The following is a 24252-nucleotide window of genomic DNA, read 5'->3' as shown; positions in this document are numbered from 1 at the left end:
ATAAGTGCAATAATACAGTATTTGTCTTTTTGTGGCTGGCTATTTCACTTAGCATAGTGTCCTCAAGGTTCCTTTTCAGACTCCCTTCTTTAGCACATGTTGTAGCTTATGTCAGAACTTCCTTTCTCTTGAAGGCTGAAGAATATTCCATCGTATGTACATACCACATTTTGTCTACCCATTCATCAGTCAAGAGACACTTGGGTTGCTTCCACCTTTTGGCCATTGTGAATAATGCTACTATGAATATGGTTGTACAGATACCTCCTTGAGACCCTGCTTTCAATTCTTTTGGGTACGTACCCAGAAGTGGAATTGCTGGATCATATGGTAATTCTATTTTTAAGTTTTTTGAGGAACCGTCATACTATTTTCCAGAGCGCCTACCACATTTTACATTCCCACCAATAGTGCACAAGGATTCTAATTTCTCCACATCCTTGCCAATGACTGTTACTTTCATTTTTTGTTTTTTGTTTTATAGTAGCCATCCTAATGGGTGTGCTTTGGTTTCCCCAGGATTTTTAACTGGAACTAAGGAAGTCAGTCTTTTCCCATGACAGAAGCTATGGAGGTGAGACTCTTAATTGTCGTGTTTCTTGACATGTGAAGAAAGACAGCCTGTGTTGAGTTTTTAGGGCACTAATTAATCCTACCCCTTTCCCCTCCAAAGTTTGGAACCCAACTGAAATCTATTCACAGAAGCCAAATAGACTCCAATAAGGATCAAAATAGCAATGCCAGTACTTTTCAAGGAGGACTGGAGACTAGGACTGAAAGCCAAGTCCAGGCCAGTCTTCCCATTCCTCTTCCCCCACCAAATGGAATTGACTTACCGGCAATGGCAGGCCTGCTCTGTCCACCTTGTGACAGAGGCAGAGAAGGCCTGGTGGGTTTACTGCACAGAAACGCTGCATGCTGCCTGGGGACAGGCAGGGTCCACAAGAGAGACAGAGGGAGGGGCCGTGCTTGTGTAACCACCCCTTTGCTGATCTCACCAGCCAGAATAAGCCACTCCTTCATCCTGGAAGCAAAAAGGGAGTTTGAAAAGAAGAATGGAAGCGTAGCCCCCAGAAGCTCTGAGAAGACATACGCTCACCTTTGTGGGCTTCGGCAGACACACAAAGGGAGGAGGAAATGTCTCCCCCCACAGTTCTAACATTGGGGTGTGCTTGTTTTTAACATCTTTATTGGAGTATAATTGCTTTACTGTGGTGTGTTAGTTTCTGCTGTATAACAAAGTGAATCAGGTATACATACACATACATCCCCATATCTCCTCCCTCTTGCATCTCCCTCCCTATCCCACCCCTCTAGGTGGTCACAAAGCACCAAGCTGATCTCCTTGTGCTACGCACGGCTGCTTCCCACTAGCTATCTATTTTACTTTTGCGAGTGTATATATGTCCATGCCACTCTCTCACTTCGTCCCAGCTTCCCCTTCCCCCTCCCCGTGTCAAGTCCATTCTCTACATCTGCGTCTTTATTCCTGTCCTGCCCCTAGGTTCTTCGGAATCTTTTTTTTTTTAGATTCCATATATATGTGTTAGCATAAGGTATTTAACATTTGGATTTCTTAACAAGTAGGACTCAGCACTGCACAAATACAGCTGTTCTTCCTGCGAAAGAATGCTGAGTGCATGGGAGCAGGGCTGCTCATCCCTTGTGAGGCTGCTCTCTGACATCATCACCACTTCTTTGTGAATCCTCCCGAGGTCAGCTATGGGACCTGAAGGCTCTGAAGTGGGTCTGCACAAAACACCAATTAAATGTACTCGAGGCTATCCATGGCCTAGCCTGAAAATTCACTCCCCAATCTGTCTTCCATTTCACATTCTCCCAGGGAGGACATTCAATAGAGCTCACTGGAGATTATGCAAGGAACTCAAATGAAGTCATGAAACAACTCCAAATAATAAATGCCAGCAATATTAAAATGCCCTGATCTGAACTATATGAAATGCCTCACATTATTAAATTCTCAGGAAGGAATTAAACTCCCCCCAAAATAAATATCCTTTCTCTTGAAGGTTGAGCTCTAGAGAAATTAAAAGTCCACAATTATTTCCTGCTCAATTCCTTTCTGGTTCAGGGTCGGTCAGAGGGTCTCATTCGGCGATGGCAGTAGAGTCTGCCTCCTTCCACAGCTGCTTCCACTGCAGAGCAATCTTGGCTTCAGGTTCTCCAGGCTGTCACTCCCTTGGCCGGTTGTCTGGAGTCTGTAACTTATGAACTTAAACTCAACTGGGAGAAACCCACTCTCATGGGGTCAGTCCTGCTGCCATGGGGCCCTTTCCTTGTCTGGCAGAAGTCCAAGGCAGGCTGAGGCCTGTGTGCCACGGTGGCAGCTCTCCTCAGAAGCCGCTTCTCCTGAAAACCATCGAGAGGAGACCCACTGCAAACAGGCATCTCTGCCTGCTTGGAGGTAAGACTTGCCCAGCTCTAGCAAGCACCTTGTCTCTTCCACATGGGACTCTGCAGTACCTGAAGAAATGAAGCTGTTTCTAATTTCTCCAAGAAGGGAGGCCTGTGGTGCTAACGTCACTGACAAGGCCTATGACATGAAGAGCAGCCTGCAGGACAGGAGCAGCAATGTAAGCTGTCACAGACTTAGAAGGCAAAGGACCTGCAAGACCAAGGCTCTGTAACCCAAGGCCAAAGGCATTCGACTCTCCTTCAAGGGAGAATGGGGGAGATGGAGAAATAGTTAGGTAAGAGGCATCTTTTCATTGTAGATAAGAATTATGGGTTTCAAGTCGACCAGACATGGAGAAACCCTAAATGATTATAATGTCTCTGTAAGCTGCGGAGATTTACCTCAGGTTAGTGGAAAGTTCAATCCTTGTCCTCTTTGAAAGGAAATACTCAAAAGGCAGGGACAACTGAGTCTTAGGCCTGACGCTTTAACCTAAAGTTAAAGGTTAACCTCCAGAGGATAAACAACAAGGTCCTACTGTAGAGCACAGGGAACTATATTCAATATCCTGTGATATCACCATATCACAATATCAATATCCTGTGATAAACCATAATGGAAAAGAATATGAAAATGAATATATATATGTATAACTGAATCACTTTGCTGTACAGCAGAAATTAATGCAATGTAAATCAACTATACATCAATAAAAATTTTTTAAAGAGATTTTGTGAAGGTTTGCTTTTTGTTTTCCATTTGTTTTTTTTAAGAGAGAAAAACTTCCTCTACATTTCAAGGACTTTGAGGACTATCTTTCTAAGACATTAAATAACCCAACTAATCCTCACTGATCTCTCAGGAACAAAGTTAATTATTTGGTCTATAGGTATCCTTACTTACGTCTAAACTGCTTGGTTTTTTTTTTGTTGTTGTTTTTTGAATTCACACTGGTTTAAAACTTACAAACTGTACGCAGAGAGCATGGGCATTAGGTCAAGCCCTTTCAACCCTGTAGTATGTGATGTGCCTGCAAGCAGCCAGCCACCCAAACCAAGTGGTTGCCTGAAGTCACAGGGCACTTGTCCTCTTGTTTTTTAACTCTTTGACCAAATTATATTTTAGACTTCTCCTGTAGATGTGTCAATTTGAAAACTCAGGCTTTCAGTATAACAAAAGGGCTTTTAAAAGGGGAATCTAATGTAAATTACCTTAAGACTATTGGGAGTTAAAGAGCTCAAAAAAGCTGGGCTTTAGAAGTAATAATGCACAAATGGCGAAGGACTTTCAGCCATAAAATAACAAAGCAAATGGGGGAAAGACCTGGGTTCTCCGTGCGGCAGTTTTGTCAGCAACAGACACAGCAAATGTTTGAAGCACTCTAGCCAGTGTTTTCAAACTGTAGGACATGATCCATTAGTGAGTGGATTGTGAAACCCACTTAGCAGGTTGCAAACACAACTCTCTTTAAAGGAATGCAATAGAAAAGAACACATGAGAGTGAGTCACTAGAAGTACAGTAAGAACTGTCTGGTGAAATTTTCCGTTCATTATGTGTGCTCACAGGTAGGTTTGGGCCAGGACAATTACCTTTCCTTTTGCCCAAAATACAATTTTTACTCTGGGTTGTGGCTTTAAAAAAAAAGTTCCAATACACTATTAAGTAGGAACACCTCAGGGGTCCAAAGCTCTGAGAGGAGGTTACACAGTAAAGCTCATTTTCTAGAGATATTAGGAAAGACACATTTTGAAAAATAAGTGGACATAGGACATATGGTATCAGAGATTATATATTTGCATTTTCCAAGTTTTCTGTGATAATGAAAATTACTTGTTATCCGTAAAAATATGCTTATTAAAAAAACCAAATAACCTAGAAGTAAATGAAGCAAATTACGTAAAGGCCCCTTTCATTGCTTCTCTCCCGATCCTAGTGCCTTGGGCAGAGGAAACAGTCAACATCTTGATATGCATTACTACAGATGTTTTTCTAGGCATGCACAGACACACACATGCCATATATATGTAAACGGGTTTGTAACCATATAAACGTAAACAGGAGTGTGCAATTCAGTATTATTGTGCAACTTGTTTTTCATATCACTATGTCTTAGGAATATGTTTATGTCCACACCATAGAGCTGTTTTTATCTGCTGCAGAGTATTGCATGGTAGAAGTTGGTATGTATTATTTCAACAATTTCTCCATTTATGTACAATCATGTTGTTTCAAATTTTTTATTATTTCAAAAAATGTTTTGATACACATGCTTATACCTGTCTCCTAGGACTTGCGTGAAGATTTCTTCAGGTTGGATGCCTACAGTCAGAGCTGTTAAAACAGAGGCTAGACACCTTTTAAATATTGATATACATTGACAAACTGTCCACCTGAAAAGCTAAATGGATTTATACTTTCTCCAACAATGACAGAGTGCTCATTACGTCCAGCACTAGTTATTACCAATCCTTTCATATGTCTTTTCAAGGGATGGGAAAATGGTATTCATTTTAATTTCGTACTGCTTATGAAGTTGAAAGTTTATACATGTTTGTTTATATTTCTTCTTTATAAAAATATTTTTATATCTTTTGTTCATCTTTTGTTTGGTTTCTAGGTGCTTTTATATTAAGGATCTTTAACTTTGTTATATTTCACATAATCCCCCAATCTTTTGTCTCCTATTTATAGTTGTGTACAGAAGTTTTTTTTTTTTAAGGTAATCAAATCTGTTTTTTTTTTCTTTCATGGATATTGGGCTTTGTGTCCTGATTAGGAAGGCCTTCCTCACCCATTTATTAGAGATTTTTTTTCCAATATTTCCTTCTTATTTTATATTTCCATGTTTAATTCATCTGGATTTCATTTCTGGTCCATGGTATGAAAGAAGAAAATGTTTTCCAAGTAGTAAATAATCTCAACATCATTTACTGAATAGTTCAACTCTTCCCTACTTATTTATAATGCCATTTCCAAATATTAAATTCCCATATGTATATATACTGCTCTGTTCCTGGATTCTCTGTTCTGTGCCTTTAACCTATTTGATTATTCCTGTGCTTATAGTGCACTATTTCATTTACTCTGGCTCCATGGATTGCTTTGATAGCAAAAATTGTTTCGTGCATTGTCTTGTAGATGATCTTTATAATTATATTGTTATAGCCATTTAAAAACCTTGCTATGATTATATGAAATTGCTTTGAATTTATGTTAATTTGATAGAACTGACATTTTTTATGTTAGGTTTTCTCATACAGAAATGTGGCATGCCTCTCCATTTTGGGGGTTTCCTTTTATACCGTTCAGTATAGATTTTTAAAATTCACATAGGCCTTAGATTTCTGCTGACTTTTTCTAGAGAATGCATTCTTTTCCACCATGTATTTCCTAATTGGTTACTGCCAGTGTATACAGAAGCTTTTGATATTGCAGTGTTGGTGGTGTGCCCTGCCTCTTTAACAAGCTTTCTCATTCGTTGCAACAGCATGCCAGTAGGTAACTACAAGGTTTCTTTTTGTCCAAAAAAACTTTACAATCACAGTTGTCTCACTTTCCATCGAGTTTACTTTTTAGTACTATTTTTGTCTTCTTTCTGAGTCAGCAAGATGGGATGCTAAGAAAGTTTCCTTCTACTTCTAGATTGTTGAGTATCAGAGGATGTTGAATTTATCAAAAGCTTTTTTTTAGCATTGAAAATGATATGGTATTCTTTAATCTGTTAATTTAGTGAGCCACAGTGATTCTGCACTTCTGTTGAGACTGGCCTATAATTTTCCTTGTTTTAGTTGTGCCGTATTGGTATCAGGATTATGCTAACCACATGGAACGAATTAGGAAGTTTTATGTCTTTTTTTCTATCCTCTGCAATGGTTTACAAATAACTGTGTTCCTTAAAGATGTGCCTAATAGTATTTGCCTTTTAAAAAGAAGTTTCAGGGACTTCCCTGGTGGCACAGTGGTTAAGAATCCACCTGCCAATGCAGGGGACACGGGTTAAATTCCTGGTCCGGGAAGGTCCCACATGCTGCGGAGCAACTAAGCCTGTGAGCCACAACTACTGAGCCTGCGCTCTAGAGCCCGCGAGCCACAACTACTGAAGCCCGCGAGCCTAGAGCCTGTGCTCCACAACAAGAGAAGCCACCGCAATGAGAAGCCCGCACACGACAACGAAGAGTAGCCCCTGCTCACCGCAACTAGAGAAAGCCTGAGCGCAGCAACGAAGACCCAACACAGTGAAAAATAAATAAATAAAATAAAATTATATTAAAAAAAAGTTTCATACTGCTCTTTCAATTTCTTCTAAGATGTTTGGTCTATTTACATTTTCTATCTTTTGCCAATTTTTAGAATCTATTTTTTTAAGTTATTGCATTTCATCTAGTCTTTCAAAATTATTGGAATGAAGTTATACAACCATATCAGGAGTAAATTATAAACAGTACTCCTTTGTAATTAAAAAGTCTATTTGTAGGTATCTTTCAAAAAATTATTCCTAATGCTAGATATTTTTCTGTCATATTTTCCAAAGGTTTGCCTTTCATTGGTTTTTATTTTAAAAACCTTTTAGTTTCATTGATCAAAATTTTTTTGCTATTTTATTACTTTCTGCTTTTAACACTTAAAATTCCTCATGTCTTTCTTCTAGTTTATTTTTTCTAGCTTCTAAAGTTAAATTGTTATTTCACCTATTTTCAGTTTTCTTACTCCCTGAAAAATAAAATCTACAAAATTTCCTCTAACTCCTGACTTGGCAGAATCCTGTAGGTTTTGAGAGGTAGTTTTTTACTAATTCTAAATAGTTTGTAATTTGTTTTGAATTGAAAATGAGTTATTTAAAAGGTAATTTAAAAATTTCCAAGTGGACAAGCCTTTTGTTATTAGTTTTATTATATTATGAAAGCAAACAGGTCTGCATTCTGTACTTTTTTACCCTTATATGAATCCCTTTTATAAACAGTTCATAAGTTTTCCAAGAGAACATTTTATATTCCTGATGGATAGAAAATATAAAGAATGTTTTGAATTCATGATGGATACAAAATATTTATGCATCTTCCCTCTCCTAACCTACTGATGGGAGGGGGGGTGGGCCTGAGATTTTTGTTTTACAATTATTATACAGTAAAAATGATGCTTTTTTGGGGGGGGGTACAGTTCCCTTAAATTAAGTATGGATTCATGTTATCACCAACACAACCAGAACAAGGAACAGCTCATCACTGAAAGAAACTCCCTTGCACAGCCTCTTTGTAATCAAACCTTCCCACCCCAACCCGACAGCCACTCATCTAGTCTCTTATCGCCATCGTTTTGCCTTTTCAAGAGTATTATATAAATAGGGCTTCCCTGGTGGTCCAGTGGTTAAGAATCCGCCTCCCAGTGCAGGGGACGCGGGTTCAATCCCTGGTCGGGGAACTAAGATCTCACATGCCGTGGGGCAACTAAGCCCATGCACCACAACTAAACTAGAGAGCCCGTGTGCTGTGAACTCCAGAGCCCACGCGCTCTGAAGCCTGCGCGCCCCAACGAAGATCCCACATCCCAACGAAGTCCCGATGCAGCCGAAAAAGAAAGAATATTACATAAATGGAATCATAAAGTATGTACCTTTTGAGATTACATCAAGATGTAACCTTTTGGCTTCTTTCACTTAGCATATGACTTTGAGATTCATCCAAGTTGACATATGTATTAATAATTTATTCTTTTTTATTGCTGAGTAGTATTCCATTGTGTGGACACACCATCATTTGTTTATCCATCCACCTTTTGGAAGACATCTTGATGATTATGAATAGAGCTGCTATAAACACCATGTACATGTTTTTACGTGAACATAAGTTTTCATGTAACTTGTGAAACTGCTGATGTATTTATGTTTAAAGGCACTGCCAATCTGTTTTGAGGGACTACATCATTTTGCGTTTCCACCAGAATTTCAGTTACTTTGCATCCTAACCAGCCCTTGGTTCTGTCAGTATTTTCCTATTTAGTGAGTTGGAGTAGATCCACTGGTTTGGAAGAGAGATGTGTTAATGTCTCTCTCATAATTGGTTTGCTCACTTTTCCTTGTATTTCTGTTTTTGCTCTATACATTTTGAAACTGAGTTTTTAGATTGCAGATCCGATTTCAAATCATCTCTCTGCAAAACTATACTTTTTATCAGCCGAAGAGAAATGCTTTTACTTTCTCCCACTTAATGGTTTTCATCTTGAGTCCTATTTATTGTTTATTCTGAGGTTAACATAGTCACATACACTTTTGTTAGCATCTGCCTGGTATGCTCGTTTACTTCTTTATAATCCATGAAAGTCTTTTAGATTTTTTTTTGCAAATAGCACATGGTTGGATTGTTTTTTTTACTCAAGCTTAAGGAATTCCAGAATTTAACTTACATTTATTGTGAGAAAAGCATTTGGTCCTGCTACCCTCTGTGTGTGTTTGTGTGTGTTCCTATTTATCTTGTTTCTTTCTTCTTTCCTGCCTTTTCTTGGATTTTAAAATTCCATCCCCCCTTTCCTGGTGGTTTGGGGGCTATTAAAGTTGTTGACGTATATTTGCTTCTCTCTCTCCTTGTCTTGGCACACAATAAGTCTGCACTTCCCTGCTCAGCTGAATTCAGCTGTGGCCATGTGATTTTCTTTGGCCAATGAAATGTGAGAAGTGACATGCGTTCCATCTAGGCAGAAGCTTTAAGTCAGGGTATGTTGCATCACAATCTATTTTTGCTTGGGTATTGTAACAAGCAATGTTCCAAATAGTGGTGCTTTGTCAGCTGGCTCCCAGGTTGACGGGGATATGGAGTAGGGCTTCTAGCCAATCTGCCAAATGCATACAGAATCAGCACAAATAAACAAATGTTGCTTTAAGTCACTAAGATTTCAGGCTTGTTGCTGAAGTATCGTCACATAACCTATCCTTACTGATATGCCTTTCACTTCAAATATACTTAAATATATTTTTCTATCAACACCTAGAGGTAAACACTGTATTCTTGCCTTGAATAAGACGAGATCCTGAACACTGTTCCACTTTCTATATCCTGCCCTGCCTCCATTCATGTTAAAGCCTAGAATTTTAGCTCACTTCATTTTTATATATGCATAATATTTAGATTTTTCCTTATTATAAGCATCCATTGTGATTATAAAGGGGAAAGACAGATCACATGGCATCATCAGTTCCTTTGATTTAAAATCTTCCATGGATTCATTGCTCATACTGATATCTGCACTGTCTCATACAACAAATATTTGTGCACTTACTGTATGCCAACTCCCGTGTTCTTCAAGGAGTCTCACTTCTTTTTCATAACTTTTATCTTTCATCCCTTTGCAATGCATATTAAGGGGATCTCTCAATCATATCTTGCATTTCATGAATTCAAGCTTCAACTGAATCTATTCTGCTATCTAGTCCATCTTCTGAATGTTCTATTTTCACAGTCGTATTTTTAATTTCCAAAAACTAAATACCTTTTTCCTAGCATCCTATTCTTTATGGATGCAACATCCCCATGACTCTTTGAAGATCCTAATTGTATTAATTTTTAAACTTCTTCTGTTTCTTCTAGTAACTACTTTCTTGAACAGGTTAATTTGTTTTAATTTGGTGTCTCCTTTTATGTTAGTGGTTTTCTTCAAATTTGATGATTCTGGGCATATTTATAGATGAGGGCCTAAGACTAAGGTTTGAAGTGCTTTTCCTCAGCCAGATGAGAATTCTTGTTCACTTTCAATGAAGACAAATTCTGATTATAGACACTCTGGTGATTACAAAGGGAGTGGCAGGTCACCGTAACCAGAAGTGTGGCAGCTTATCTTCAGTTCCTGCTTGTAGTCATTTTGGATAATGCCCTTGTTCTCCAATCCCAGTGTTTCCTGTGTCAGGACCCCCACTTCAGAGAGCTGCTTTCTTAGCCTGAGCTTGGTGGCAAACTCCATAATTAGGTACTCCACAAAGAGGTAAGTGGAATGGGTTAGCTGTTCCACTCTTCAATTAACTCATCTTTCAATAATCTGCTCTTTATCTTCTAGGAAGTCCACATTGTTCATTTTCTGGTTTTCCAACTCTGCTATTAATTTATTTTTGTTTTAATATTTCTCCAGTCATTTCAATGGGGCTCTGGAAGAGTAAAAGAATGTGTTCAGTGATCCATGTTAAACCATAAGTTCTCATATGTAGTTTATAATCAGGATCTTCTAAAAAATTAACCATCTTGCTGATCTTCTGAAAATCAAGTGTTACTATTTTGAGATTAGGGATTATTTTGTAAATATCCATTTGAAATTAGACTGATTCCTGGACATAGTATTGGGTATGCATACAACAGTAATTTTTGACCAAAAGTAATTATGGCATATTTAGGGCAAGATGACAAGCTCTTTGCTACTGTATCACATCTGACACTGTTTAAAAAAAAAAAACAGAATTCCTGTTTGCATAGATTGTGTATGCTCTGGTAAACACTCAGCAAAGGTACACAGTAATTTCTCAGTAAAGGTACATGCTCATAAAATCTAACCCAAATGAAAATATTTAATTTCAATTAAGTGACACTGCTTTAGGTTTAGTATTGAAAGTTTAACGAAGTACTAAAATTGTACATATTAAGCAGCAAAGTATCCATATTTATAATTTTTAATGGAATCACTTCAAATGATCAGTAAAACATGTAAATATGAAAGAATTTTAAAACTATAATTATGTATGTGTATATATGTCTCTGAAAAATCTGTGTCAAAGAAAACTGAGGCTATCAGTATAAACTCATTTAACTTCTATCTCTTCTTACCTTTATTTCCTCCCAAACTTACCAGTATCCATCCAACTCGAAGGATACAAGTGCTTTTTATATACTGTGCAAGGTTTTTTTTCTTATCCATATTTCCATGTTTCCCCAATTCTCTAAGTTACTTATCTACATCTTCAGGATCTCCTTTATCGGTTCCTTCATTTCAACATATAAAATATAAGTCCTTCTCATTCTAAAAAATTCTTTTTTGCTAATTATTTTCTCTTTTCATCCAAACTCCTTCAGAGTAGCCTATTCCCACTGTCTTCACTAGGCCCTGCCTGGCCCCCACAGGCAGCCCTACACCCTCAATTTATTGCCATCTGGCTTTTTGTCCACCACTTCCCTGCACTGCTCTGAGGTCACTGGGGACCTAACTGCCCAAATCCAGTGGACACTCACATTCTCTGAAGGATGACGCTGTCATCTACTTCCTCCTTCTGGAAACTCTATCACCTCTCTCCTTCCCAGAGTTCTTTCTCTGCTTATTACTTAAACTTTGACAGTACCCACAGTTCTCTGAAATCTCATCCATTTTCATGATTTTAATGACTGCTGATATGTGCTGATGACATTCAAATTTTTATCTTTCCATGTCTTCACGTGCATGTCCAGTTATCTACCAGTTTGTCTTCTGAATTCTACAGGTGCTTTAAAATTCAACATGTCCAGAAGTAAAGTCTTTTCCCCAATTCAGTTCTTTATTCCCTATTTCCAAACTCAATGATACCACCACCCAACCTTAGTCACACAGATGGGGGTCCGGCCTCCGCCTCCTACTTCTTCCTTACTTCCCAAGACCAAGTCTTGCTTGTAATTTTCTAAATACAATTAGAACTTATTTCCTCCCTTCATCTATACCTTATTTCAGACCCCTTTCTTCTTGCTATTACCTGGTCTAGAAGTTACCAAATTGCTGTTTGGTGGAACCAGTTGTTAGACACTTCTATTAAAAGAGGACTCTACAGACAAATAGATTTGCGGATGGCTGTGTACCATATGCCTGCTGTGATGATCCAGAATGAACACTAGCCTACAGCAGCCCCGAGAAGCTGTACAGTAAAGAAACCTGATTAACTTTACTTAAGCCAGGTTCTCCCTTCTGCCGGCCTATAAATCTTTCAGTAGGGACAGGAGAGGAGGTGGTAGCGTGAAAGTCCCACTTGAAAATAAAAAACACTGTTCCTCAGAAGAGTGGGGCATAATTATCTCCAGCCTTCTTCAAATTGCTCGTCCATACTGACATCAGTGGTCTAAAATGCCACCTGAACTCGTCCTTTCCATTCTTAGCTATTTTCTGAGGAAACCAGCTCCACGCACACGGGTGGTTAAGACCCGCTCTCCTCCTCCTCGCTGCCTCCTTTAGGGGCACTTGCCGCTGCCTGGGGACACTGCACTGATCCTCCAGAGCCTGTGCCTGTGGCTCCGTAACACACCCCTCTCACACTCACAGCTCTGGACTTCTGCTGTCCTCTCTGCCTTGAGTGTCCTTGCCCTTCGCCGGCTGACTCACCGGTTTTTCACGAGTCCTTTAAGACTTAGCTTAGGGACTGCCTCTTTCGATGACTTTTCTTTGCCTCACAGCTCCCCCTCTTCTTCCACAAACACTGACTAAACGCCCTGAATATGCCCGGCACAGCATGTCACATGCAGGATGAGACACCTGCTGTGCGTCTTCCCCTCTCACTCCACTGCTAAAGGGCCAACACTACATCTTGCTCATTGTTTCACTCCTCTAACACTCAATCCATGACTAATGAACTAACTAGTACTGTAGTAGTCCTCTTAGTAACAATCAGGCAGGACCTTCTAGAAGAAATCTGACACTCCAGCTTTTCTCTGATCTCACCTTTCAGTCTGGTTGAACTAAAGACTTATCTGTGCATGTTTACCAGGGAGACATAATTTAATCCAGATCACATACTCTGCCGTTTAAAAATTCTGCTCAGATTGGGGAAGGAGACAGGTATGCTTTCTGATAGCCCCACTCTTTTGCACTTCTAGTGCTCACTGGCTTCTCTCTCAGTGCCTTCCTTAAACGCTTCCTCTCTTAACAAGGAAACAGGAAAACAAAGTAATTAAGAGCCTGGGTTCTGCCTATCTGTGAAACAGAAACAGAACCAGGGACACAGAGAATAGACTGGTGGTTGCCAAGGGGGAGGGGGTGGGAGAGGGTTGGATTGGGCGTTTGGGATTAGCACATGCAAACTGGTGTATATACAGGATGGATAAACAAAAAAGTCTTACATGGGACTTCCCTGGTGCCGCAGTGGTTAAGAATACGCCTGCCAATACAGGGGACACGGGTTTGAGCCATGGTCCAGGAAGACCCCACATGCCACGGAGCAACTAAGCCTGTGCGCCACAACTACAGAGCCTGCGCTCTAGAGACCACAAGTCACTACTGAAGCCCGCGTGCTACAACTACTGAAGTCCATGCACCTAGAGCCTGTGCTCCACAACAATAGAAGCCACGGCAATGAGAAGCCCATGCACTGCAACGAAGAGTAGTCCCTGCTCACCACAACTAGAGAAAGCCCACACACAGCAACGAAGACCCAACAGAGCTAAAAATAAAAAATAAATAAATACATTAATTTTTTTAAAAAGTGGATGTATTTTAAAAAAACCAAAAAGGCCCTACTGTATAGCACAGGGAACTATATTCAATATCCTGTGATAAACCATAATGGAAAAGAATATGAAAAAGAATGTATATAAATGTATAACTGAGTCACTTTCCTGTACAGCAGTAATTAACACAACACTGTAATTCAACTATACGTCAATAAAAAATAAAATATAAAAAAATTGCCATAAAAATAATCACATAAGGGGGACTTCCCTGGTGGTCCAGTGGTTAAGACTTCGCCTTCCAAGGCAGGGGGTGAGGGTTCGATCCCTGGTCGGGGAGCTAAGATCCCACATGCCTCGCGGCCAACAAATCAAAACATAAAACAGAAGCAATATTGTAACAAATTCAATAAAGACTTTAAAAATGGTCGACATCAAAAAAAAATCACATAAATCAGAAACAAATGAAACATAATAAAGTCCATACATTAAAAAAAAAAGCATGGGCTCTGGTCACATCCCAGCTTCCCACTTACTTACAGCTGTGTAATTCTGGGCAACTCACATAATGTCTCCTCAGACTCCTCATCTATAAAATGGGGATGGTAATAGTTCCCTACCTCATAGCGTTGCTGTAATCCATAAACACGGTTAAGTGCCTCGGTAGATGTTTGATGCTCTCTGGTTATTGTGAATTAAAATACATCAATGGCTTCTGGCCATATGATTTATAATAGTTTGACTTTTAACCAAATGGTAAAACTATTCCATTTATTATTCCCATCTCTTTTTACCCCTTACCCTGCTTTGTTGTTTATGTTTTCTCCCACCAGAGTGTTAGTTCCAGGAGAGTAAAGGCTTTTTTTTGTTCACTGCTGAAAGCAATAGCACCCAGAAAAGTACTGTACCTATTAAGCCCTCAGTAAACACTAGCTGAAGAATGGTGCAAACTGTCACAAGGAAAAATACACCAAAACTTTCATTATAATAAAAAAGTATAGATAAATCTTTCTCTAATGGCTTCCAGTCAAGTATTTTAAAACACCATATACTATACTAAAAACATAAGTAATTTATTAAAATTTGAAGGCAAAAACATAATTCTAAAAGATTTAGACTTATGTTAGGCGTGATAGAGTATGGATGCTTTCTTGAAATTTACAATCAGATCCAAGAGTATCACTTTCAGAATGTTCTAGTAGACTGAGTTTAGTTTTAGTTGTCTTTGATGAAACAGTCACTATTCTACTCTCTTTCTTAACAGAAACATGTTTTTTCGAAGACTCACTTTTAATTGCTTTATTAACCAAAGAATTATTTTGCCCAATTCCTTTGCTTTTCTGCTTTACAGGTGAGTCAGAGCAGGAATGCAGGTCCTTCCCAGGTTGTTTCTTAGCAGAGTATTTTTTGGTATATTCACCTGCTTTGGTCATTTTCTCTGAAGAAGACCTGCTATTTCTAGATAATTCCTCTTCTTTTCTTTGACTTCCAGTTCCACAAATGACATCTGCTGAAGGAGGACATGTTCTAGCAATGAAATCTTCAAAAGACTCCTGCCACTGCTCTGTGACTGGGACCCCCAGGTTATCTATGGAAGTTTCTAAGGCCTCCTGAGTAGAGACTGGGACCTGGAAGGAGTCGAGAGACAAAGGAATCCTAGCATCACCTGTAATTTCCTGAAACTAGAAGGAAAAACAAAAGACAAGATAAAAATTCAGTGATAACAAAGCCAACCATTAAAAAGTAGAGCTCAAAACTTCAATGTTACTCTGCGATATTATTATTAAGACAGTCAATTGATTTTTCAGAAGATATCAGAGCCCACTTCTTTCTAATTATATCTTGCCAAGTGATTCTCAGCTTAACCTAGCTATATCCAAGGCTATGTCCACTATATTTTCAGACTTTGGTGATTGGGGTAGTTATTACCCATTTCCTTTCCCTCACTAAAAATAAACCCTACTCTGTAAGGTTTAAGAAAATTAATTTCTTTTCTATCCTCCAGGCACATGTAAACAGTACATAGTTTGTGACCAGACTGTGTTCTCAAGCTGTCAGTTCCCAAGACCAGTCTGAGATTGGCTGAGGTAGGCAAAGGGGACTCCAAGTGAGGCTGGAGGAAGAGGTGACAGGTCTCCCTTCCCATTCCCATGACCAGGGGAGTCACTATAATATGTTACCTATTAGCTATGTCTGGATTACTTATTTTAAAAGTTATCTATATCAGTACGTGTACCTTCATTAGTGTTCCTTCATTGTAAGCTGACTGCATACAAATAGAAACCTAGATAAAATATGAATAGAATAGACATTTATACAATTTAAAATTTGGAATATTTTCTCTAATGTTTTCTTTCTTCATTAAGGATAGTTTGCTTAAACTCATAAATTTTCTAAAGAACTTCCAGTTTTCTTATTTACAACAATACAGTATCATGAAATGGGCACACATTTACTAATCTCAGATTTGGAAAGGACTCCAGAGTCTTCTAGTTCCCGAGCATGTGAACTATTAGAGACTGATCATTATTATTTTCTCTATGACTTGATCATTTCCTTTTTGCTGATCACTCTTGGAATCATTAAGTGCTGTTCTGTCCACTTACTTGGATATTTTGCATTTGTCCTAGGGCACTCTGCTTTGATTCTGATTTTTCTTCTTCAAGTGCCTTCTTTTCTTCTTTAGGTGGACTACCAACAGTAGAATTCATCTGGGGACGACCTAGTAAGTGAAAATCTGACTGATCTATACCAGCCATTGTGGCCAGCTGCCCAAGCCTGGATCAGAGGAGGCAAGGAGAAAAGACAAAGGTTATTATAATCACAGAAGAGCAGTTTAGATTTCCCCAGACCTACAATCACAAAATACTTCTAAAATCTTAAAAGTCAACATCCTACCCCTGACTACAAACCTCTCTCTCCCCCAAATTCTCAGCCCTTTCCAGATTCATCCTCTAGGACACATCCCATCCCCTTACCTATTACCACTCCATTTTAAACACTGTCTCACTAGCAGCTTCAACATCTACCATGCACCTCGTCCACTGCCTCTCACACCTCCATTCCCACACCTCTTTACCACCTTTCCTCGTTTCCAAGAATGTGTTTGTTCCTTCCTTCCCAACACCAATTCATTCACTGACAAAACACCACTCCATCAACTATCAATCTCCACTTCCCTCTTTCAGCAAAATTGCTCCCAGTTGAGAACCACTGACCTATATCTTCCCTGCAGATTAACAGTAATTTTTATGTCTAAGACAAAAATAACTTTAATTTAAACTTATCAAACAAGCAAATAAGTGAAAGATAGGAAAATTCTTATGCATTCCCGAATATTTTCAATGAAAACTGCCTTCAATTTAGTCTTTACAAAAAACTATACCTATTAATTACTCTGTCTACAGGTTACTCTTCTATAATGGGCTCCCCACTCTACCAAAGCAGGCTCCCCTATTTGCAGTTCTTAAAAAATTTAATTGCTCATTTTAAAAAGTCCACTATATTACCTATAATTACACTAAATTTGGCTAAATATGCCCACGGAAATGATGAAAACTGCTCCAGTTCCTCAGCAAACTACCATTATAGTCGCAAAGAGAAGAACGCCATGAAGAGAAATGAACTAACCCAGCATCTTTAAGGAGATCCAAGAAAGCGTGGAACTTCTGAAAAGAATTCTCAATGCTGCCCAAAACACCTTCATCATCCAGGATCATGCTTGTCAATGAGTGAGCATGAAGGGCTTCAGACAAAGAGAAATTCATATTTCTTAACTGGGCGTTTTCATGTTCCAGCTATAAAAGAAAACTGAAAATGTCTGACATGATTTTTTCTCATTGTCATCAAAAGTAGCCTTGTCTAATTTCAAGGAACAAAACTAAAACACTCAAAATGTAATTAATTTGTAACCAACCTAACTCTCCACCAGTAAAGACAGAGACCACATCACATAATAACCAAAACCCACAGGCACCCAACAAAGTTTCCTATATAACACTTAGGTGGTATATAAATAAACTAAAGTTATCATTTTATTAATGATCTCTCACAAAAGATCACATTTCTAATTGGTTAAAATCATATTGGAGCCTCATTCCACATTAGAAAATTACCTGCTTTAAGTTTCCCTTAAATTAGAAAGTGAATTATAGAATCTGATTTGAACAAAACATATTACAACTCTGCTGAATGTTAAGAATTAACTTTAGCGAGCAAAATATCTAATGCTTACATTTAAAGTCCTAAATCATACCCAACCCAATTTATTAAATGTACGATCACCAATATTTTCTTTGGCTTCTTGAAAATATTCACCCCCGTGCACTCTTCCCCTTCTGCTCATCATCTATGCACTTAAAACCCCCTGTAAGCTCAACTCTAGTATTTCTCAGAAAGGCCATTATGTTCATGATGCCCCTTTTGCCTTATATAAGCAGGTGCTCAACATTTATTGAATGAGTGTCTGCCAATCCAATGGATGCACTTTCAAAAATTCCTCCCTACACTCACCCTGTGATAAATTATATTTATATAGAACTTTTTAGATTATGCCTGCTTTCATGTACATTACCTAATGTAATTATCATAGTATATATTTTTATCTTTCATTGCATTCTTAGAAGTTTTCCAATATCTTAAATTTATTTAAATGATTCCCTTTCCTAATTCATTGCCATGAGAGTTTCAACATGTCTTTTATGTTACTGTATATACAGTATAGGCACAAAAAGTGCTTTCTTGAATCAAAGAATCATGAACAGAAAACAAGCTAATGTCATATAAAAGCACACACACACGCACACAAAACCAGATTCTCACATTTTTAAAAATATGCTTTCTGGAATATAGATCATATGATCACTAAATACCAGTAAATGCAAAAGTCCATATGATACAACCAATTTGCAACATATTACAGTTTTATATACACATTACAACATATTACATACAAACTATGTGTATATGGCTTAAAATCTAATCAAAATAAAACCAAAACACTCTCAAAAGCAGAAGAAGAAACTTGTTTACCTCACTGACTCGTTTATCAGCCTTAAGTCTTATTACTCTTTCCTCCTTTAACTGCTTTAGGCACTCCTCCAGTTTTTCCTAAACAAACAGAGTAAATATTATAATAATTCATAGTATAATATCCAAAAGCCTTTCCAGCTATAGGTCTCATCAGGATTTAGGGGCAGAGCCAGAAGTGAACTCAGATTTTAGTCTGCTACTGGTAATAGCATACCATGCTAGTGAAATGACTTATCAAAATCTATCAAATTAGCATAGTAAAGATTTATTTAAATTCCACTCTTTCCAACATAAATTTGTGGCAGCCCACCATAAAAGCCATATGCGTATAACATAGTAAGTCAGAAATAAAAAGTTAAGACCAAGAAAGAAAAATCTTATTTTCATTTGTGGGTCTCTTTATAGTAGGAAGTTCTATTAATGGACATGCTTAACATAACTGAATTGCATAATTGCAGATTCAAAAGCATTTTTTAAAAAAGTAATCACTTTTAAAGCAATTTACAGTCAAGCACTGTTCCTGGCGTTCTCTGGGCATTAAATAATCTAATCATCAAAACCCTAAGGGGGGCTTCCCTGGTGGCGCAGTGGTTAAGAATCCGCCTGCCAGTGCAGGGGACAAGGGTTCGAGCCCTGGTCTGGGAAGGTCCCACATGCTGCGGAGCAACTAAGCCCGTGTGCCACAACTACTGAGCCCGTGTGCCTAGAGCCCGTGCTCCGCAACAAGAGAAGACACCGCAGTGAGAAGCCTGTGCACTGCAACAAAGAGTAGCCCCCGCTCAACACAACTAGAGAAAGCCCGTGAGCAGCCATGAAGACCCAGCACAGCCAAAAATAAATAAATAAAATAAATTTATTTTTAAAAACCCAATAAAACCCTACGAGGAAAAAACAATCACTAACTCCATGCTATTTTACAGATGAGGAAAACAGAGGCAGAGAAGTAGAGTAACAGCCAAGGTCACACTACTAAGTAGCACAGCCACAATGGGAACTCAGGAAGCTTGGTGCCATTCCTGTTCATGGAGCTGGTAGTCTTCCCATCACCAAGGTCAATAAAATAAAATGAACACTGATAAACTCTCTTATGAGTTTTAAGAACTAAGACACTTAGGTCCTTGAAGTGGGGACACTGCTTGCAATAGGCAGAATTCTATAAGATCCCCTAAGACTCCTACTAACTGAAGTACACAAACCTTCCAATCATCCAATCAAACCCTAAATCTAGGTGCTGGAGTGAAGGGATTTTGCAGATGTAACTAAGGTTCAAAATCAGTTGATTTTTTAAGATAGGGAGATTATTCGAGGTGGATGTGACCTAATCAGGCACCCCATAAAAAGGACCTGAACTCTTCCTAAATTGAAGTACAAAAGGGACAAGAGGGAGACTCTCCATTGCTGGCTCTGAAGAAGTCCAATGTTGCAGCAGGGAAGGCAAGCGAGAGGCCTCTAGGAGCTGAGACTGTCCCCCAACTGACAGCCAGCAAGGAAATGGGGACCTCTGTCCTGCAACTGCAGAATCTGAATTATGCCAACAAGCCGAAGAAGCTTGGAGGCATTCTTTCCCAGAGCCTCTGGACGCTAACACAGCCAGACTGACATCTTGATTTCAGCTCTGTGACCCACACAAACTATGGTGAACATCCACCGTTTGGGGCTCAATGTCTTATACTTAAATTTCACGTGCTTTAACACTCTCAGGAGGGAACCCACATGTTCCCATGTGTATCTGAGCAGGAAGCCCAGTCACGCTGTGCCTGGACTTCTGACCTACAGAACTGTGAGCTAGTCAAACAGGTATTGTTTTCAGTCAGTAAGAGTGTAGTAAAAGAATTAATATTCTACTCAACCTCCAGGTTCGTGAGCAAAATAAATGACTGTCATTGTTTTAGGCCACTGTTTCGGGGTGGTTTCTTATGCAGCAATAAACAATCAGAATACCTATACTTATGAAAACAGAACGGTATTTATACATTTTAACTGCTTTGAGCAATCACTTAAAGAATGAGGAACTCTATTATATGCCGTCATTGGGAGAGGAACTGGTATCACTTTCTGGAGAGTAGCTTTTGGTATCTAACAACAATCCTACATCAGGAGTTTACCCTAAGAAAATCAAAGATGTGGGCAAAGATTTATCTACCAACATGATGTCATAAGATTGTTTATAACCAAACCCTAGAAGAAAGCTAAGAGCCTCCAAATTGGGACTGGTTTAAATAAAAATAGCTCACCATCTGAAGGAATGCGCTATGAAGCCACTAAGAAAAGAATGACAAGAGGTCTCAGAGTTAATGAATGGGCTTCAGGAGTTCTACATTCAAAATATATCTGTGCGTTTTTCCTGGGAGATGGTGCATAAGCTTAATCAAATTCTCTGATGTAGAAGAGTTATTTAGTGACATGACAAAACATTTTTGATACTTTTTTAAGACAAAAGAGCAGATTAGGTGTGTGTACATGCAGAGGTGGCTTTTATTTCCTTCAATAAGTTGTTCATGGTTTTCAAAAATTTGCGCAATGAACATATATTTTTATATTTAGAACCTATTTTAAAAATTGAGAGTCTAATAACTTCAAATTCTTTCATGTTTCATTACTAAAGCCAGCCAAGTTTTCAATGGCGAAAAAGGGAAAAAAAATGCAAAATTCCTCTGCGTTTAATATAATGGTTTAATAAATCTTCTAAAACTGATTTCAAAGAAATTCTAAACAAATAAGCAAACAAAAAAACCTCACCACAGTCAGAGGAAAGTAGACTAAAAATTCCTGACTGGTTCTAAATAGCACATCGAAGTGCAATTACATGAAACAGTTTCTCCCTCTAGTGGAGGGAATTAGAACACAGTGTTAAATTAGAACACAGTGTTAAATTTTTGTGAAAAAGTGTACCCTCCTCCTACAAAGTATTAATAATTCATGTCCCTTACATGGAAATACAGAACCAAAAAAGTTAGAAAGTAAAATTGCTTGATATTCTATTACTTAAGTAAGACTAATGATAAGGCTTTGGAATAACTTTCCTTCCTGTCACCTGCTCTCCTTCCTCCCTTCTGTACACTGGCTAGGGTGATTTTTCTGGGACAAAGCTCCCATCATATTGTATATTAAATTTTATGTTCAACTTTTTTCCATTTAACATTGAAATCAATCATTTCTCATATAATCAGGGGATTCATAACCTTGATTTTTTTTTGTGGGCTACAAAATATTCCACTGGGTGGGTTTACTGGTTAACCATTTTACACATTTAAATTCTCTCCAACTTTTCAATATTATAAGACAAAATAACCATTTTTATGCATGAAGGCTTTTTTCCATATGAGAATGACGTTCTTGCAATAAATCCATAAAAATGAGTTTGAGATCAAAGCAAATGAACATTTTTAAGGCTCTGAGGTACCTATCTCCAAACTTCTTTCCAAAAGGTTTCTAAGATTTTATACTGCCATCAGTGATGTATCACTTGGTATATAACCTCTATTATAACTGTTGGCTTACTTCCTCACTTAGAGTGCAAGTTATTTGAAGAAGGGAGTGTATTTTATTAAGTGTTTAGCCCCAGCACCTGTGCCTAGCACAGAGTAGACGGTCAATAAATAATTGCTTAATAAGGAAAATCCCTGCCAATACAAGATGTATGTGTGTGAAAGATAGACTGTATGTTTTTCTCTAACTGAATAGATGAAAACTTGTCATCTTTTTTAATGTACAATTTTTTTGCTTATAATTAGTAATTAAATTCTCTTTTAGATTATATTTTAAAAATTCAGATTCTCTGAGGCAAATGGGCCTGGCCCTACCCATTAGCTATATAACCTTGGACAAGTTCTGTAACTCTAAGTCTCAACTTCCTCATCTATAAAATGGAGATAAGCTCCCATATCACAGAGCTCTCGTGAGGATTACATGAATTAAAACACATATAAAATTAGAAGAGTGCTTGGTACATAGAATATGTTCAATTAATGCTGAATGAATGAACATGCGAATGCAAACAGTAGTGAAGGGTTTAAAATGAAATGGTCTCATCCCACTCCCACATCCAGCACTCAAGAAGCGACCGATTCTTTAAGCAGGTTTTTAACTGCAGAATACAATATGTGTACTGAGAAGCGCACAGAAAAAAACTGTCAATGTGACAAATAAAAAGAGAATCCTTACATAACCACTACTCAAATCTGAAAGTACTGATACTTGTCAGCATCTCAAAACCCCCCCCATATCCTTTTCTCATCACAAGCTCCTTCCCTCTTCCCAGTTAAACACCATCCTCATTTCTTAACAATCATTTCCTTTAACCTGCATGCATCCCTAACAAAATAGTTTAGTTTTGTCAACATCTAACTTTATGTAGAGGATCATAGTATATGAAGTCTTCTCTATCTTATTTCTTTCACTCGACATTGGTTTCAAAAATTCATCCACATTGCTGCCTGTAGCTCTAGTTCATTCAATTTTATTGCTGGATAGTCTTCCCACTGTACGAATACACATAATTTATTTAATTTTTGATTCTTAATGGACATTTGGGGGTTTTTTCAGTTTGTGCTAATGCAAATCATGGACAGGAATCCTGCTGTACCGGTTATCCTGGTGCATTTATACAGGGTGGGGGTGAGAGCTGCTGGGTCACGGGGTATTTATATACCTTCAGTTGATGGAGCATGCTAAATGCTTTCCAAAGTAGCTGTGTTGATTTATACTCCAGTATAAGCAGGGTAGAAGATTCCCATAGTACTCCAGGTCTACAATACCTGATACTACCAAACTTTATTTATGTATTTGTCAATCTGATTGGCATGTAGTTTCACTGGTTTTGACTCACTTTTCTCTTATTACTTAATGAAGTTGTATGCGTTTCGTGTTTACTGGCTGTTTGGATTTCCTTTTTTATGAGGTTTAAGTCAACTATTGTTATTTTTAAATTTTTAAATTATTATTTATTGGGCTTCCCTGGTGGCGCAGTGGTTGAGAGTCCACCTGCCAATGCAGGGGACGCGGGTTTGTGCCCTGGTCTGGGAGGATCCCACATGCCGCGGAGCGGCTGGGCCCGTGAGCCATGGCTGCTGAGCCTGCGTGTCCGGAGCCTGTGCTCCACAATGGGAGAGGCCACAGCGGTGAGAGGCCCGCGTACAGCAAAAAAATTTTAAAAATAAAGATAAAAATAAATAAATAGGGCCTCCCTGGTGGCGCAGTGGTTGAGAGTCTGCCTGCCGATGCAGGGGATACGGGTTCGTGCCCCGGTCTGGGAGGATCCCATATGCCGCGGAGCGGCTGGGCCCGTGAGCCATGGCCGCTGAGCCTGCGCATCCGGAGCCTGTGCTCCGCAACGGGAGAGGCCACAACAGTGAGAGGCCCGCATACCGCAAAAAGAAAAAAAAAAAAAAAAAAAAAAAAAAAAAAATTTATTTATTTATTTTTGGCTGTGT

At 38.5% G+C, this 24252-nt stretch overlaps 1 protein-coding gene across 4 annotated transcripts in view; it reads right to left on the bottom strand.

The window, feature by feature from the left end:
- Positions 1-6942: 6942 nt before the first annotated feature.
- Positions 6943-24252, bottom strand: part of CEP78 (centrosomal protein 78) — a 41501-nt gene continuing 24191 nt past the window's right edge. The window contains exons 12-17 of one of the 4 annotated variants that reach the window (XM_081236986.1): positions 18821-18898; positions 17420-17586; positions 16396-16567; positions 16026-16073; positions 15210-15471; positions 6943-10545 (exon numbers count right to left, since the gene is read on the bottom strand). In XM_081236986.1, coding sequence (XP_081093112.1) covers positions 10535-10545; positions 15210-15471; positions 16026-16073; positions 16396-16567; positions 17420-17586; positions 18821-18898 — 738 coding nt within the window. In that variant the 3' untranslated portion in view covers positions 6943-10534. Of the gene's footprint in view, positions 10546-13057; positions 15472-16025; positions 16074-16395; positions 16568-17419; positions 17587-18820; positions 18899-24252 lie in introns of those variants that run through there. The other 3 variants (XM_081236987.1, XM_081236984.1, XM_081236985.1) reach the window with 3 other exon arrangements.

Source organism: Mesoplodon bidens, assembly GCF_964165515.1.
Source record: "Mesoplodon bidens genome assembly, chromosome: 6".
NCBI lineage: Eukaryota > Metazoa > Chordata > Mammalia > Artiodactyla > Ziphiidae > Mesoplodon > Mesoplodon bidens.
The sequence above is the reverse complement of the archived record's forward strand: the minus strand, read 5'-3'. Positions and strand labels throughout refer to the sequence as shown.